This window comes from Centruroides vittatus, unplaced genomic scaffold (assembly GCF_030686945.1).
Source record: "Centruroides vittatus isolate TY-2023 unplaced genomic scaffold, ASM3068694v2 contig_301, whole genome shotgun sequence".
Lineage (NCBI taxonomy): Eukaryota > Metazoa > Arthropoda > Arachnida > Scorpiones > Buthidae > Centruroides > Centruroides vittatus.
In genome coordinates, this window is record NW_027121927.1 from 4,038,119 (window position 1) to 4,055,340 (window position 17,222).

At 30.5% G+C, this 17,222-nt stretch overlaps 1 protein-coding gene across 1 annotated transcript in view; it reads right to left on the reverse strand.

The window, feature by feature from the left end:
* Positions 1-11,724: 11,724 nt before the first annotated feature.
* The window catches only part of LOC136972722 (zinc finger protein aebp2-like), a 78,754-nt gene continuing 73,256 nt past the window's right edge, over positions 11,725-17,222 (reverse strand). Inside the window, 1 exon segment of the mRNA XM_067267330.1 lies at positions 11,725-15,295. Within this exon segment, the coding sequence (XP_067123431.1) occupies positions 15,142-15,295 (154 nt within the window). The 3' untranslated portion in view covers positions 11,725-15,141.

The following is a 17,222-nucleotide window of genomic DNA, read 5'->3' on the forward strand; positions in this document are numbered from 1 at the left end:
AATTAACCTCGAACATTGCTAAATTATCTTTATTCAAACGAACAAACTTAAAATTAATTTTATAAATTAAAAAATAAATATTAAAATGCTCCTAATAAATTTGATTAAACAGTAGAATAGTGTTTCCTAATAGCCCTTTTTCAAATTTGCACCTCTTTTTATCGTGACATAATTCAGGAGTATCAAATTCCTGTTATCAAAGTGTGGATCGCGATATATCAGCTGAGAAATTCAAAAATATTTTTGGAATTTTTCTGTCAAATAACATTATTAAAAATTATATTTTTAGTTTTTTTCCCCCTTTAAATTTTGATTTTTTAGACTTTTTAAGGTCTATGTTCTTACTTTGTCTCGTAAACTTCAAACCGGAAGTTTAAAATTATTTCTCATCAGTTCAAAAACAATAGCGTAATCGTTAAAGCGTGAAGAGGAAAAATCGTTAAATTAATTATAAAACATTTAATTAAATAACCTATGTTTTAGGAAATTCAAAATTTATAAAAGTATAATTTATAATAAAAAGTATACATTTAAATATTAAATTTATTAGAATTTGAGAAATATATTCTCTTATACTTTCTAAAAAACTTCGTATTATTACTCACACCCTCCGAATTTTCAGATAATTGATTTAGAAAATGTTTTTTACATATTCGAGAATATCTAAAAACACATTCTTTTAAAGAAAATCCCTATTTTTAACTGCAAAAATTATATTTTCAACAATGGTGCAATTCTAAAAACTGTATAAAATTAATTTTAATATAAATAATATATTATATAGTTATCATTTATGGTAATTACATATTAATTTTAACCAAATAGGAAGGAATTTATTTTCTTATTCAAACGAGTAAAAGGAAAAAATTACGTCAAATAAAATCACTATTTTCTATTTGCTAATGTGATAAAATACGCCAAGTAAAACTGACACTTCTTTATTTGTTTATACGAGAAAGCGATAAAATACGCCAAATTAAAATTGGTATTTTCTTTTTATTTCTTAATGGAGTAAAAAAGATAAAAATACGCCAAGTTAAATTAGTATTTTTGTATTTATTAATGCATGAAAATCATTCTTAACAAAATTGTTTGCATCTTTTTACTACAAGATATTTGTTAAACCAAGTACAATTAAGACATTTGTTTCGTAAATATTAACATAAATATAAGAAAAATAATTGCTTTACGAATTTTTTTTTCTTTTTTTAATTAATAAAATATCAAATATTGTCGGGAATTTTAAATCAGAATATTTACATAAGAATAAGAAAATTGAAAAAAAAAAAAATCGTCGACATAAATAAACCGAGAAGGAATGTCACAGCTGCCGAAACGATATCTGAAAAAATTCTTATCCATAATCATTCACGTGATAAAGCAATGAATAATGATTTTATTTAATATTAATTAAGCTTATTATAATAATTAAATATTCTCCAGAGATATTTTGAATAAGTTTTTGTATAAAATCCGAATAAATCTAATTAATTTTATATTCTAAATATAGTTTGAAATGAATTTAAAGTTTTAAACTAGACTAATTTGTACTGTACATTTCGGAATTTTTAGAATATTTTTTGAATTTCATTCAAGGATTTTTCAAAAATCAAACTCGATTTTTTTTATTTTTATTTTTTGGATAAAAAAATGATGAAAATTGAATAAAAAATTTTTAAAAAATTATAGATTATTATTATTATTATTATTATTATTTGATTTTACAAACGATTATTATACTAACTTCAGCAAACGTTTATCTATTACTGCCATCTGTTGAGCATCTCTCAAACTATTTAATCTTTATTTTTTTTCGACGATTATTTTGATGTTGATGTTATAAAAATTCAAATTTTATAATTAATTTTCATTGCTTTTAGAATATAAAACAATAGCATAACATTGATTCCGCGTATTTTTGGTTATTAAAGCGAAGTTTCGAACATATAACAAGGCGTTAGCTTCAGGAATAAATTATTTAAATGAAAAATAATGAAATTACAATAGATCCCCGCTTTAACAACTTATTGATTCCTAAAAAAAAAAAAAAAAAATTAAATGTATTTCCCGAATTATACTGTATATTGAGGTTCTGTTTCTAGAAATCACTTTGAACGATACTGACGAGAAGTTTCTTTGTGAGGAAACAAATAAAAGCCTTGGCAAAACATCATCACACATTCAAAAAGTTAAAAATTGGTACAGTAATATCAGGTTTCCTTCGTTTAATAGGTAGAAACACATTTGTTTACTTAACCGTAAAAAACTGTGTTGTTTACTTCACATTGAAATTTATGTCAAGTCTGTAGAGGGGTTTAGAATAAACCGGGCATTGCCTCAAAAGAGTTCAATTAAGACTTAAATCGGTGGTGGGATTCAGACGGGTCGCACAATAGGTTCTTGGATATCCAAACTTTCAACCAATAGATTCTTGAAGCGTTCGTTTTCTATAATAAATTCGCTTGGTCATTTTTTACTGGGAGGAGGAAAATGTAAATTGATTTTAAAAAGATCAACACGGTGAAAGAGATGATCTTGTTGACAAAAGACTAATCGTATGTGTGAAACTAAAAGTTATGGACAGTGCAATGGTCAAACTCCGAGTACAGACACTAGCTTCATCTTCTAAAACTTTCTCGAAGAGGAAAAAAGAAAGAAAAGATGAAGGTTGGGCTAGAAGCGAAGAGACAAGAGGATAAGCATATGTTTTTTCTCATACAGCGTATGAATTTACGGCTAATATGATTATCATAAATAAAATTTTCTTACTTGATTCAAAAATGAAGCGATAGTAAGTTTTATTTCATTTCTTTCGAGATCAAAAAAGCTCAAAGTCAAACGAAAATTCAGGTGAACATGTAAGAAGCGATATAATTTTTAAATCAATACTGTTAAATTGGGAATAAATTTCCGCTAATTACTCTTCCTGATTTCTGATGCACGAGGCAGGTTGAAGAATTTCAGAAAAATATGATATGTTGGTTGATAATAAGAAACACGGATAGCATTAATGTTCAAAATTTGATTCATTATTTAAGAGAAATTATACAAAATATATATCAACAGGTAAGGTATTAAATCGCTTTTGTTACTTTCTCGGCTCTGTTATATAGCCTATATATAACAGAGGGAAAGTATGGCGATCGGTCAAAAAACGACCCCTTAAGATTTTTACATTTTTGGATTCAGGGGATCTTGAAACGTCGAGAAATGCAAAAAAAAATTCAGGATTTTTTGTATGTACGGTTATTATTAATGTATATGGGTGCACGATTTTGTTCACCCTGTTTGAAGCTTAGTAACTCCTTGTTTTTTGTCGAAAATTTCTGAAATTTTGCAGGGAGGTTTGTTTATTAGGAAGATTGAAGACATTAAATTTTGGTGGTTAAAGGTCGACGGGGTGGGGAGATAAGGGGACGTCGTGTGTCATATCTCCAGTAGGGTCGGACTTAATGACGACTTTATTTGTTAGTAGCATGTACAATTTTTTTTTTTTTTTTTTTTTTTTATAAAACCCATTCCTACCTTCAAAATAAGCTTTTTGCCATTTTATAATTAAAAGTATAAAAAGTTTTTAAAATAAAATGCCATAACAGATGGCGCCACCAAATGCTGCCAGGAGAGTTAACGGGAATTCCAATTTTCAACGCTAAGAGCCGATCTCAATGTTTGTTAAAAGTCGTTCCTTTTTTCAACGTTGAAATGGCGCTGTTGTCAACGCTAACCAACACTCAACAGATATGTTGACTGCTAATTGGTGAGACGTTTGAGTGAAATCCATCTTGCTGAGAATGGAATTATGGGAAGTAAGCACTTCGTACTCGAGTTGGAACGTCGTTGATGACGTCAAATTGTTGGTTTAAATACTCAACTTTAGTAGAAAATTGGAATGTCTCGTAAGAAAATTGGAATGAGACTCTCGTTGCTGGATTTTTCGTTAAGCATTTATTAGTTTTACTTCCTGGCTGTTTTAGAATATAACAGGGAAAGTACGGTGATTGGTCAAATTTTGACCCCTCCCGCTGGTTTTTTGCATTTCTCCGCGTTTTGAGACTTCAGGAGCCGAAAAATGTAAAAACCCCTTACAAAATTGTGCGTGTGTGTGTTTATTTTGCATTATATCTTGAGACTGGATGATCCAAAAATGTTCAAACTTGGTAGAATTATTTTATATATATGGGATATTAATACTACTAAATTTTTGTAATTAAAAGTCAACGGGGTGGAGAGATACAAAAGTCAGACTTAATAAAAATTTTTACTCATTATTGACATTTAAAACTTTTTATAAACTCGTTTTCACCTTCAAAATGAAGTCTTTTGTCTTTTTATAATTAACAATATAAAGCTTATTTTTAAAATAAAATAACAGATAAACAGATTGTAACAGATGGCGCCATACATAATTTTAAATTTAAGCTAATGTCTTGGTGTTTTATAAATTTAAATTTCTCTGTTTAAAAAAACTCTCACAATTCAACAAAATTACTTCTTTTAAGCTGTTTGTTAATAATTAAATTTATATCGTAGAATAATTGAAAATTATAACTTCCCCCCCGATTCCCTTCATCTCCCTCTTTTTTTTTTTAAACTCTTTCCGCCCTGTGGGCACTAAGAGGGCCTCTTTTAGAAGGCCCATTATGGGTTCGGCCAGGCCCACAATGGGGCGACCGGGTGGTGAGGGACGGGGCCCGACATATCCGAACGGACCACCCCCGAAAAATTCCTGGGGATTATTCGACCCGTTCGGATTCGATTCCGGGTCCCCTAGAGCGGTAGGCTGCCACCTTGACCGCTCGGCCATCCGGCCGTCCCCTTCATCTCCCGTCAAATTATTGTTGGAACTATTCGTTTACATTATACCCGAAAACGGGATAATGTAAACGAATAGTTCCAACAATAATTTGATCATAAAGGCCAATTACTAGTAATCCATATATGCAAGTCAGATGCATAACTGTTTTATCGTGAACCGTATGAAAACAGTTGAGGGCAGAATATAGTGTCTTTTTACAATCACCATTGCTACGAAACATCAATGTTTGTCACATCTGTTGTTCTAGAATATTTGCACTTGTTGCACACATTCTATTAAACGGTGGTCGCCCTTTTCAATTTTCAGTCGTGCAGGCAACTAGAATCCGCGATTGATATTCCTGTTAACAAATCCTCTCGGAATACTGTGCGAGTGCGTCCGTGGTTAAAAACAAAAATCGTTCTCGCGCAGGTTGCAATCGCGCAGCCAAAGAACAAATTGCCTTCAGGTTTCAGTCATCGTGACTATTTAAACCTGTAGCAAAATGGAACACAGAGTTGAAATAACGATTAATAGAAGTGATTTTAATAATGTTTGTTAAATTTCTTCATTAAAATTAGAACAATTCTTTTTTTTTTATTGTCGAAAGATATAAAGGTCAGTTTTGTTTGGTTAATTTTTCTAATCGCAACCTATATTTTCAACCATTTCTGAAATCTTAGTCGATTTGTAATTTAAGTTGCGACTGCAGTTTTATGGCGATTGAAAAATACAAAATGTGACGGCCATTTTAGCGATCTTGATGTTAGACGTGGTTAATTCTTGGTCGGAACCGTTCCATACCGAGTGTTAACACAGTTCTAGTCGGAACTATAACACCAATGCTCTTTATTCTGTGCTTTATGATTACAGCTTTACACGGACACAGTAAACTCTTATCTGAATTTGAACTAAATGGAAATGTTGAGTTTTTAAGAATGATTAAAATACTACGAACTAATTTCAATCTATAAACATATTTTTATTATGAGTTCATAATTATTTGTTATCAGTAACTAGCACATGTCTCCCGCATTATCTGGTCGAAAACCATGGGCAAACGTTAAAATGAAAAACCATATTAAATGCTTATTTTAGCCAACCATTGTTTATCACGAAATGTCAAGATCAAATCGAGGAAGAGCGGCGTGTCCAGATTTCATAGCAGCCTATACTTTTCTCATGATTCTAGAGAATAAATATGAAAAATTTGGTGCAGGTCGGTCAAAAAGTGTAGAACTGTATAGAGAACAGACTCCATACAAACTTTCTATTATATTATTTTACGCAGTTGCCATATAGTGCACATGTAAATCTCTGAATGATTGTAAATTTCACGTGTGATTGGAATGAGATACGCAACTCAATGCAACGCGAGATGCAGGCGGATAATCCTTAAGTACCCGATAAAGGTTCCAAGGAACAGTCTAGTCATCCTTATTCCACCAATTTGTAGCAAGGTCCGAATAGGGAACTGGCAAGCATACTATGAATCCAGATCTTGTACTCTCAACTATTGAAATGGAAAGGAAGAGAGAAAAGTTTCGTCAGTCATACAACTGTCTTTACACAGGTATACAAAATATGTGCACGCTATTTATTTACTGAGTTTAATTATTCTTTACAATCATTGGGAAAAACTGCATTTCTTTTCTCTAACCATGGGATTGGGCATGGCTGCATTTCTTTATGCAGCGAGTGTGTAGCGAAATGACGTCACGAGCCGTGTTGGCAAATTAAAAACCAGTTTCAGTGTGTTCGCTGTAACGAGCTCGAGCGCTGCATAAAGAATTGCGGCCCATATTATGTCCAATTTTACAGCTGTTATTATATTGACATCATCGTAATTTCGATGAATTATATAAAATGGCATTAAATTAAGCAGCTCCTGCCTATACTTATTTCTGATATAATTCATGAGCAAGAAAACACATTTGAACTAAATATGGTGAGAGTAAGAGTTAGCATTCTTCAAAGTTTTGGAAATCTGTGACTATTAAACTCTCATCAAAATTTTTAGCTTATTTGATCTGGTCTTTGGAGTGATCCCCAGAGATTTGCCATCTCCAAATCTTCCTGCAAATTTTCCTGATTACTTTTATGCACACATCAATTGCTTGTTAGCGCTATACACCCATTATATACTAAAATTCTTCAATCCTGCATATAGCTTACCAACTGCTATTCCTAATTTGATCTTTGTCCACACTCATTTCACAAACATTGCAATAATATAGCAAATGAAGTGTAATCTATAGCAGCAGTGTTTTCTTGATGCCCAATGCAATGAATGAAAATAGAGCCATTCTTGTTTGTTTAGTTATAGTAATGTAACACTTGGGCAATCTGCCTAGGGGGATGCCTTCTAGGAGGATTTCTATGGTCCCTATTTAGATGTTAGACACAAAGAAAACTGCATTTGGCTAACCATTGGTGAGGTGCAAACTAGGGTTTCTCAAACGGGATCCCAGTTGTTTTTTTACCCCAGAAAATTCTTCTCATCCAGGAAATCCGGCAATTTTCTTAAAAGTTCAATTTTTTCTTATTTTATGTTAAGGTTGTGTAAATTTTGCCAATAGAAAGTATAATCAACTCATAAACTGTCAGAATACATTTGTATTTATTAATTTTAAACCTACTTATTAGTTTTTTTAATTTTTCCTCGTTATGGCATGTCACAAATGGTCAATAATCAATACGCAGCTTATTTGTGACAGGACTCTGAAAATTCTTTACTTGTCAGAACCTGTAATATCTGGAATAATTGTGCTGTCTTAATTTTTAACCATGCCCAGTAGCTTCAATAACTGCATAGTTGTAACACCAGGTTATACAAATTGGGCAAGGATACAAATGAGTATGAAGTCTGCAAGTATGAAGTTTATCTTCATAAACCTAATTATTAAAGCCGAACGAATTGCCGAATTATTGGGCTATAAGCTTGATGCTGCTATTAAAGCAGCCAAGGCAGACATATCAAGAATACCAGAGAGCAAAAGAAGTACTACAATCTCGAAAATGAACTAGAAATTTTCCAGGCTACAGGTAAAAAAAAACATCTGTTCTCTCTTAAATGCATTAAATACGATTCCACTCATATCAATTGAATCAGAAAGAACATTCTCAGTAGCGGGACCTTTCATTACTAAAATAAGAATCAGATTGAGTGATGGGAGTATTGACCATCTTTGCTTTTTAAAATCTTATTATAAAAATTTACAATAATATTTTGTATTATGTTTTATTTAAATCATAAAAATTACCTTCTAACTTAAAAGTTTGATCTAAGTTCATTTTTTTCTTTAAATTTTCAAAGGCATTTTTGTTGTAAGCAGTTTCCAGCAAACTTTAATAAATTTTTTCTATTTGTGAAAATTTCTACATAATTCAAAGGTAATTTTTAATATATATCTTACACAGCATTATTAATATGATTTTGGAGGTTGCAAACATATTAAATTACTTTAAAAAATGAAAAAGAATTATATCATTTAATTTCAAGATATTTTTTGTTTTAAAAATAATTAATTCTATCCTGGAATTTCCCGGGAAACAGTTCACTTTTATCCCAGAATCCTAGGACAAGCAAAAGACCGGGAAATGAGAAACCCTAGTGCAAATCCACAATCAACTATCTGTGTTCAATGGTTTTATCCATTCAGCCACTGGTGAGATATTTGTATACAGATTTTAATTCATTTGCTACAACCATACTTACAGCAGTTGTAGCAAATAAAGTAATCATTGGCACATTAAAAATCAGCATTGTTTTTCTTCACTAAGAGATAAGTATACTTTGGAATCTGAACTGCTGTCAGAAGTTGCCATATAACATAAATTTTTCAGATTTGTGTATCTTTGAATGAATTTAGCCTTTTTATATGCTTTTTATTAAACTTATTTTGTCTGTCTGTCCAGATAAAGTAACTCAATTTTCACCCACTTCCCAATTTCTGATCTAGTTAAAACTTTGCATAGACATGTATTTTCACCCATTTTCCAATTATATACTAAAACGAGAATTTTGAAAATTCAGTGTTACATAAACTAAAAAGAGGAAAATATAAAATATAAAACCAAGGATACTGTGAAAGCCAAAGATAATTTAGTTTTTACTTTTCAGTACATTTATGTGAACAAAAAACAAACTTTAAAACTTTGTTTTTATACTGTTTTCTCTTATGTGTCTATATGTAGAACAGAGACCTCCATTTATCCTAGCAACTGAAATTTCATGGGTTAAATGTACCCTGGCTTCTTGTGACTGAACATCTGTAGAATACACTTCACAAGTTATTTGCAGCTATCATTCTACAATGTTCATGTAAATATTGCAAATACTAAAATTACAAATACTAGATTTTAAATACAAAAATTATTACACTTGCACCATCAGGCAAAAAGTTGGAACTTATCCAGACTTTTCAAACTACTATTGCAACCAAGAAAATAGCCATGTTTAAACCAGTTCAAACACTATCAATACCTATACTTAAGAGCACTTTACAAATAAAGATGATGTATTACAAGTTTTGCATTTAAATATATATCTGTATTTAATGTCAAAGATATGTGTTATTTGTTATTTATAATATAAATATGATTAAACAAGTTATTTGCATTGGCAAATGTTTAACATATTAATTCAAAAATAAGTGAATGTCACAGTCCTTTGATGCAAGTATCCACCTTTATGGGCCAACCCCGTCAAACTTATAGGAGGCAGCAAACACCATCAGCATTCATCATTTTTAGCCAGTATCTGAAGAAGATACCCTAAGGTAAAAAGGATACTGTCAATGTCTCAGAAACACTTGCCTACAAAGTTCTTTCAGTTTTGAGAAAAGATCATCACATGCACTCAGATAAGTATGGTGGGTGACTCCCATGAAGACATTTCAGTGGGATAGAGTAGACTCTTGGTGTGGTGGAATGGTTTTCTTTTGGTTTATCATTTATGAGTATACTAAAAATGACATTGCTAACCAGATGCAAATGGTATCTCCCATTTCCATCTGCTGAACAGTGTTCTCATTTGTGATGGAGAATAACTTCACACATTGTCACACAAGATAATTGGATGCGATTATAGCAACTGGGTCCTTTTGTGAGAAATTGCTTGATGAAGATATGTCAAAGGAGGTGGCAGAAGTATCTAGTTTTAATTAACTGTCTGTCCCTGTGGCATACAGAGACAAGTGAACCTCTTGTCTCTGTGTGCCACAGTTTACTTTACTTGATTCTGGCCACAGTTTCTTAGGCATGAAGATGATTGGCACTATCACTCATTTGATCAGGGTGTTTCAACTTTAGTTTGTAGGACCTGGCCTACATTTTGTCAATTTCAATAATCTGATGAAGGAAGGATTCTCCCTCATGCTTGTAATTCTCTATATGAGTTTGAGTAGTTTCAATTTGTTGCCATTTCTGCACATCATTTGTAGCATGAAACACCCACTGAAAACTGCAATTCCTACTTTGGCATTTATTTCTTGGCAAGTTTATTGAAAATCATTTTCAAATAACCTCAAAATGGGTTTTATAAGTTCATTATTGCAGTGATTGAATGGTCATCACCATGAATAATCTCAGTGCTCTCCTGTCACAGCAAAAGGCTTCAACCCATTGAGCAACAATATGATATGGCAGTGCAGTACTGATATGTCTCATATAAATCTTCATGGCACTGCCACAAAATTCATCCAAGTGCAACTTGCATTTTGTTGAAATGTTGCTGTTGCTGAGTAAACATTGCTTAGACAGTAAAAGAAACACTTAAATGTTTGATGGCCATCTATTTTCCAGCCACAAATGTAAGTGAAACAAAAATGCAACAAAGAAACAGTTAAGAAAAAAATATTTGGTAGGCTTATGGCAACTTCCAGATTATAGCCAATTTCCAGTAATACTGCAAGTTCAGAAAAAGTTTTTATGTATTTGATGTTAAATTATTTTAGAAAAAAATCATATAAGATAAAATTAATGATGATTTGTTTCATCAGTTCAATTTATTTATTTATGAATCTACTTAAAATGAAAATTTTAAATATTTTCACTGTTTTTAAATAAAGAAATTCAAAATATTATTTTCACTCTTATATCTTTATTGAAATATAAACTATTTTAAGAATAGTTTTCTAATAAAAAAAAAAAAAAAACGAAAGATTTATTTGTATGCACATATATATATTTATATAACATAAACATATATATATAGTTACAATTATGTGAAAAATAAATTTAAAAAATTGTTTTCTGTTCTTCACAGTTTGTTGCATGGTTACAAATTTCTTGATCAAACATTGAACTTAATGTTTTTCTACGAAATTTATATATGAAATGAAAGCACTATATACTGTTTCAAAATTTTCTGTATAAATAAATTTTAAATAATATATTTATAAATTATTTACAAAATGTCCTAAAAAACAATGTTTATTAGAAATTGTCTGTATCAATTTCTATTTAGTATCTGAAAGAAAAATTCTTAATTACAGCACAATGAAATTTTTAAATTATTACTAATTGCCCCTCTCTCTCTCCCTCTCTATAAATTTAATTACAAACTATCTATCTAAATGTAAATTTAACCATGGAAACTATAAGTAATTATCTACATACTTTAAAATTCTCTCTTTCTAGAAAACTTCCTAAAAAATATTGTTTTAGCTTTGTACACACATATAAATACATTTATACATGTTTTAGCTTTGTACATATATAAATACATTTATATTTATTTACAATATTCAGAACTTATTTATAGTTTTTCCTATAAAATTAATTTTTAAAAATTTTCTTGTATAACTGCTATCAATAATTTATGAAGTGTATATTTCTCTTATAATAATTTAAATTATATTTAATTAATTGTAATAAGACCCGATTATCTCTCTTGTTAGTGACAAAAGCCAGATATAAAACAAATATCAAATGTCCTCAAACCACAATTTTAATTTGGCAAGTTGACACTCTACACTTTTTTATGTGGGTTACAACATGAAAAAAATTAATATTTTTCACAAAACATAAAAAAACCTTCCAACATCTGACCATCTCAGTTTACTATTACAAGAACAAACGAAAAAAAAGAGTGACCAGATATTTACACACACTCAAAAAATAGCAGGTCCTCATCTGGTGAACCTGGAGATGGCCAACAGTCTAACAGGAGACTGTCAGGTACAAATATTGTACACCACCCCTGCAGCCTTGCAGAGCAAAATTCCCATTTCTTCAGCACATGACAGGCAGTCATTTTTATTTTTACAATCATCGTCCAGGAACTCACAATACATTTTTCACACCTGGACTATCCTTTCTCTGGTATATTCTACTTTACAGATTAACAGGTATATTTATATACATTTTTCTTTCTTTCTTAGAATAATATATTGTTTAAGTAAAAATGACATATTTATTTATTTTTTGAAATTGTCCATTAAAGTTTTACATAATTTAATGAAAATTATTGAAAATACAATTTAGTTTTTTTTAATCTTTTCTACATAAAAGTATACTGTAAGTCATGTGCTGTTTACTTTCTTTCAAACTTCTTGCCACACTTAATTTTTAATCTTTTTTTTTTTCATTTTAAATTTACATGAATATATGCCAAACAGAGTAATACAAATTCAGATGTTGCAACAAACCCACTATTGTGAGCATAAAGGCAGTAACATGGACAGAATACACCTAGCCAATGGAATTAGTATCTTTTAGTAAAAAAAAAAAAGAAAAGAAAAGATACCTTTACTTCATTATACTTTGGTTCTAAAAGTGCTAATTGCATCAACGATGAAAGGAAATGGCTAGTGAAAGATTTTTTGAGTCAAATCCTGTGATTTTAAAGTAGTGAAAACACAATCTTTCTGAAGAATGTGATGATATTTGAATAGAGAATTTTTTTTAAACAATACTGTCCATTTTCAAGTTTGACATTGGCAGTTCAACATTTAGTGTACTTTTTTTAATATCATAATCCTCATGAATGAGGAATTTATGGTCCCTCATATCAAACTAATTGAAGAATAGCAAATAAAAGACATTTGTATAGTTTGATAAAAAATAATAATAAATAAAATTTTACATAAAATATCTTAGTTTCAATTATATTGGTTACATTTTTTTATTTTTAAGTTATGCCTGACTGGAATTACTAATATTATAATTTATTCATTTTTTTAATATAATTTTAAATTTTCATGAAAGGCAGCCATCAATAATTACTAATAGTCACACAATTAAAATAAGTCTTTACACATTTCAAATTTTGTTTTCCAACATGGAAAATACTGATAATGTGAGAACATTTTATCAAGGAAAAAAGAAAAAAAAAATTAAAATGATATTTGGTCTGTTACTAGTTCCCTGATATATTCTTGCTGCTATTACCAATTATATTTTTAAAATCAGTATCTGTCAAAACAAATTCTAAAATTAAAACATGACTAGTGACCTCCATTGGAAAAATCTTGTCTTTTATTGACCAGATACATGACCTGGAAGTCAGAAATGTTCAGTCAGGACTGCCAATTTAGATCACCTCATAAATGCAAAAAAAAAATAATAATAATAATTATAATAATAATAATAATAATAATTATAATCTCATGGCAATCAAATGGAATCATAATATGATAAATACAGAAAAATTACCTATTAAAGTTTTCACATGAATTCCTAATGGTTATTTATATAATCTACAAAGGAACACAATATTCACTAAACATATATATTGAAGTATTTACATAATTAGATTTTTGAAGATTGTTTTGAAGTTATTAACTGAAATTTTTCAACGTGTTCCATGCTATTTTGTTTGTCATTTACCTTTTTTAAGAAATTAACTGTGGTAGGTGATTTAAAAAGACCATCCTGTATTCTGTGCAATTCTGTAAACATTGATACAATCACAACACAGGGAAATAAGAGGACATGCTATTAACAAGGGTTATCTAACAGTATTGCAGTAAAAAGGAAATTACACAAAAATGAAACCCAGAACTATTATCTGGGACACCTTCCCTGAGGGGTGGTGTAAATTAATGGCAGTGTCTCTTTGGATACTGTAGCTAATTTTTTCTTCACTGCTGAGATCTCACCACCACCTATCAATATTCTTCTTTTCAATATTTCTCGAGGCTTTTGACTTCACCAAATTTAGACACCCATTTGCTTTTAACTCCTCCATTTGTATGGTTCATTAGTTCGGGTGTCGCTTGGTATGTCCATGTCATAGTGCCACAGTGTCTATCATGAGATCTCTAAATTATATTTTTATTAAGCTACAGTGATACATACTGGCAGTGTTGTTGCTTTCATTCATGCAAAATACTACAGTATTAACAATCCATTTATACATATGCCCATTCATACTTATATACGCACACCATGAGAGGTTACCATCCCTTAAACAACATGGCTGTATCTGCAGTGTCCTTGGCAATTGTTAAACTTTCTCTGATATTGGCAGTGAGCAGCTAGATATCAATGTACAAACTGAAATGGAGATTATTTATGATTAGATAAAAATTAACAAATGTCAAAATTGCTTTACTGTTCCCTATTTACTGGTGCATCACAAAGAAATATGATAAAAAAACCAAGTACTGTATCAATTTGTACATTGCATCCTAAAATACTAAACTGTGAATTAGATGAAGTCCAAAATGCCAAACTGTTTATGCAAGAGGCAGACTGCTGACTACAAATATCACAGGGGGGAAAAATCACAAACAAGAAGTTTAATAATTCATGGCAAGATGACACTTGGAATAGACTTCAATAATCTAGAGGTAGTATATCAATATATTCAATGAACTGTAGGCTTGCCTTTGTAATCGATTATCCATTTATAAAGGCGACCAAACAAATTGAACAGCCCAAATTATTAATATTTCCTCATCCACACAGTGCATTTAATGATCAGCCTAAACAGTCTGCCTTCTGCATTTATCAGTTTACCATCAATTTGAGATCATAAATACTTTGTAAAGATGGTATCAGATTTAAAATTTTGGCCTACTTTAGACTCCAACCTTTCACAAGAGAAAAAGAAAAGGCACTAGGCATGCCACATTTCTTGTTCTTTCATTAAAATATTCTATATGGCAGTTTACCAACCATGCCTTTTATTGACAATTAGCCATTTATATGCCAAGGAATATGTATTTGTACTCAGCCATGTTGCATAGGGTTTATGGCTTAAATTTATCGTGAAATAAATTACTGCAAGAATGATGGTGTAAATTAAATTAGGAGAGCTGATGATGTGCAATGGAAGCGTGGAACAACACAAACTATGTGGCACTTTTGGGGACTGGCAGCTCTATAATCTGTGGACGTCATTTGCGTTTACGTTTCATCGGTGAGCAGGAAGGCCGACATGCATATGTTGGGTCAAGCTGGGCCAAAACATCCCGAGGTAGAGATGAGATTGGAATGATACGATGGGAGAGTGACGAAGCCTGAGACTCTGGAACCCAGTTGTCTGGTAACCTGGAAAATTAAAGAATTTTGTAATCATCATCAAAACAAACAAAAATCAACTATACACAAATACTTCATCTAAATTACAATCTTTATGACAATAAAAATTTTGTTTTATTAATTAGAAATAATAAAATGTATTATAAGTTTTACCTAATTCAAATAAAAGAAATAAAATTTAAATCCAAATAACTGTACAATGCAAATTAATTATTAACAGTAAGTACTCAAAGGTATTTTAAAAATAGCTGAAAATACTGTCTTGTAATAATTAATTTTTTCAATGTATAGGATAGTGTATAATGTTTGTCAAATATGAACAGAGATGTTAATATATTTTTCATGAATATTAAAGATATAATTGTGACAATATGAAAAATATTTCATTTGCTTTGATATGAAAGGATTATCCATTCATGTCTGCAAATTAATTCAATATAAATAGTATATCTAATATTACATTAGTATTAATATGTTTCAACCGTATTGATTATAGTGTAGTATTAATTAATGAAAACTTTTTAATTATTAAGACAGTTTTCTGCTAATAAATAATCAATTATAAACATATAGAAATAACATGCAGAATCATAGTTTGATTTATTTATATACACCCATAAACAGTAATATTGCAGAATCACAAAAGAGCTGTAGAAGATGAAAATCAGGGAAATAGGAGGTATGAATAAGATATGTAAATGATCAAATGGATCTGCATATGTAACTCCAACAAATGATGGATTATTATTAACAATCTTTTATTTTTCAACTGTTATTAAAAAAACAGATTGTTATTATAAAATGAAAACAACAGTCAATACAGTCACCTGTTGTTCATTACTGTATAAGTGACAACTGGAGAACAAGCAGAACAACAAATTGTAGAAAAAGATTTGATAATACATTTTCTCCCAACTTGGCAGGGATTAACGTTCTGAGTATTATTATGGATGATCTGACTGGACATTCAGGCCTCAATCCTCAACATCTAGCCACTGTAGGCTTGGCCAAACTCTTGATGGACACGATTAAAAAAAAGCCCTCTTAGTGATCACAGTTTTTTTTTGACTCTTTTCAGTCAAAAATAAAAAAAAACTAGTCTATGCCAGAGGTAATCATCAATTCATTAATGATTTTAAAGCCATTGCACAACATTAGTAACAGTTGCTATTTTTAAACAAAATAAAAATTTATTACTGTTAATTATGAATAAACTATTTTACTCCAACCACAGATCCATGAGAGATAAAAGGTATAAACATTTTCATGGCAGATAGTTTATCATCATCACATGAAGCATGAGAGTGAAGAAAGTAGTGTGGTAGAATCTATCATTTACAAGGATGTGGGATATTGCAATTGTTGAATAGTGAGAACAGAATCCTTGAACTGAGACATTGGTTTGTTCCTGCAAACTATCATAATGCATGTTGGCTGAAACAGGAACACTATTTAACATTATATATAACAATAGTTACAAAGACACCAACAAATAACAATGAGAAATTGAGCACAGCAACAACTTCTGTATGGATGAATGAATCATCATGTCATGACAATGAGTTACCACTTTGCTACAAGTGATTAAAATTTTATCCTTGCATATAGAAAGTTCAATGGTGTCTATAAAGTATAAGGAGACATTTGTATATTGTTGGTCTTCAAACCAGAAGTTCAGCTTCAAGTATTCCATTAAGTTCACATCATCACACTGAGACCTAGCTCCAGATCATGACAGCAATGGAAACACTTTGTTTAGTGATGAATCTTGGGTATAACAAACCACATAATGATGTAGAGATGCCTCCAACACCATAAATATGCCTTCATAAGGGAATGTCATAGCAGTAACACCTTTGGCATTATGATATGGGGTGGTACAGCATATGATAGCTTTCGTCCACATCTTGCAGACATTGACATTAACAGGTAAATT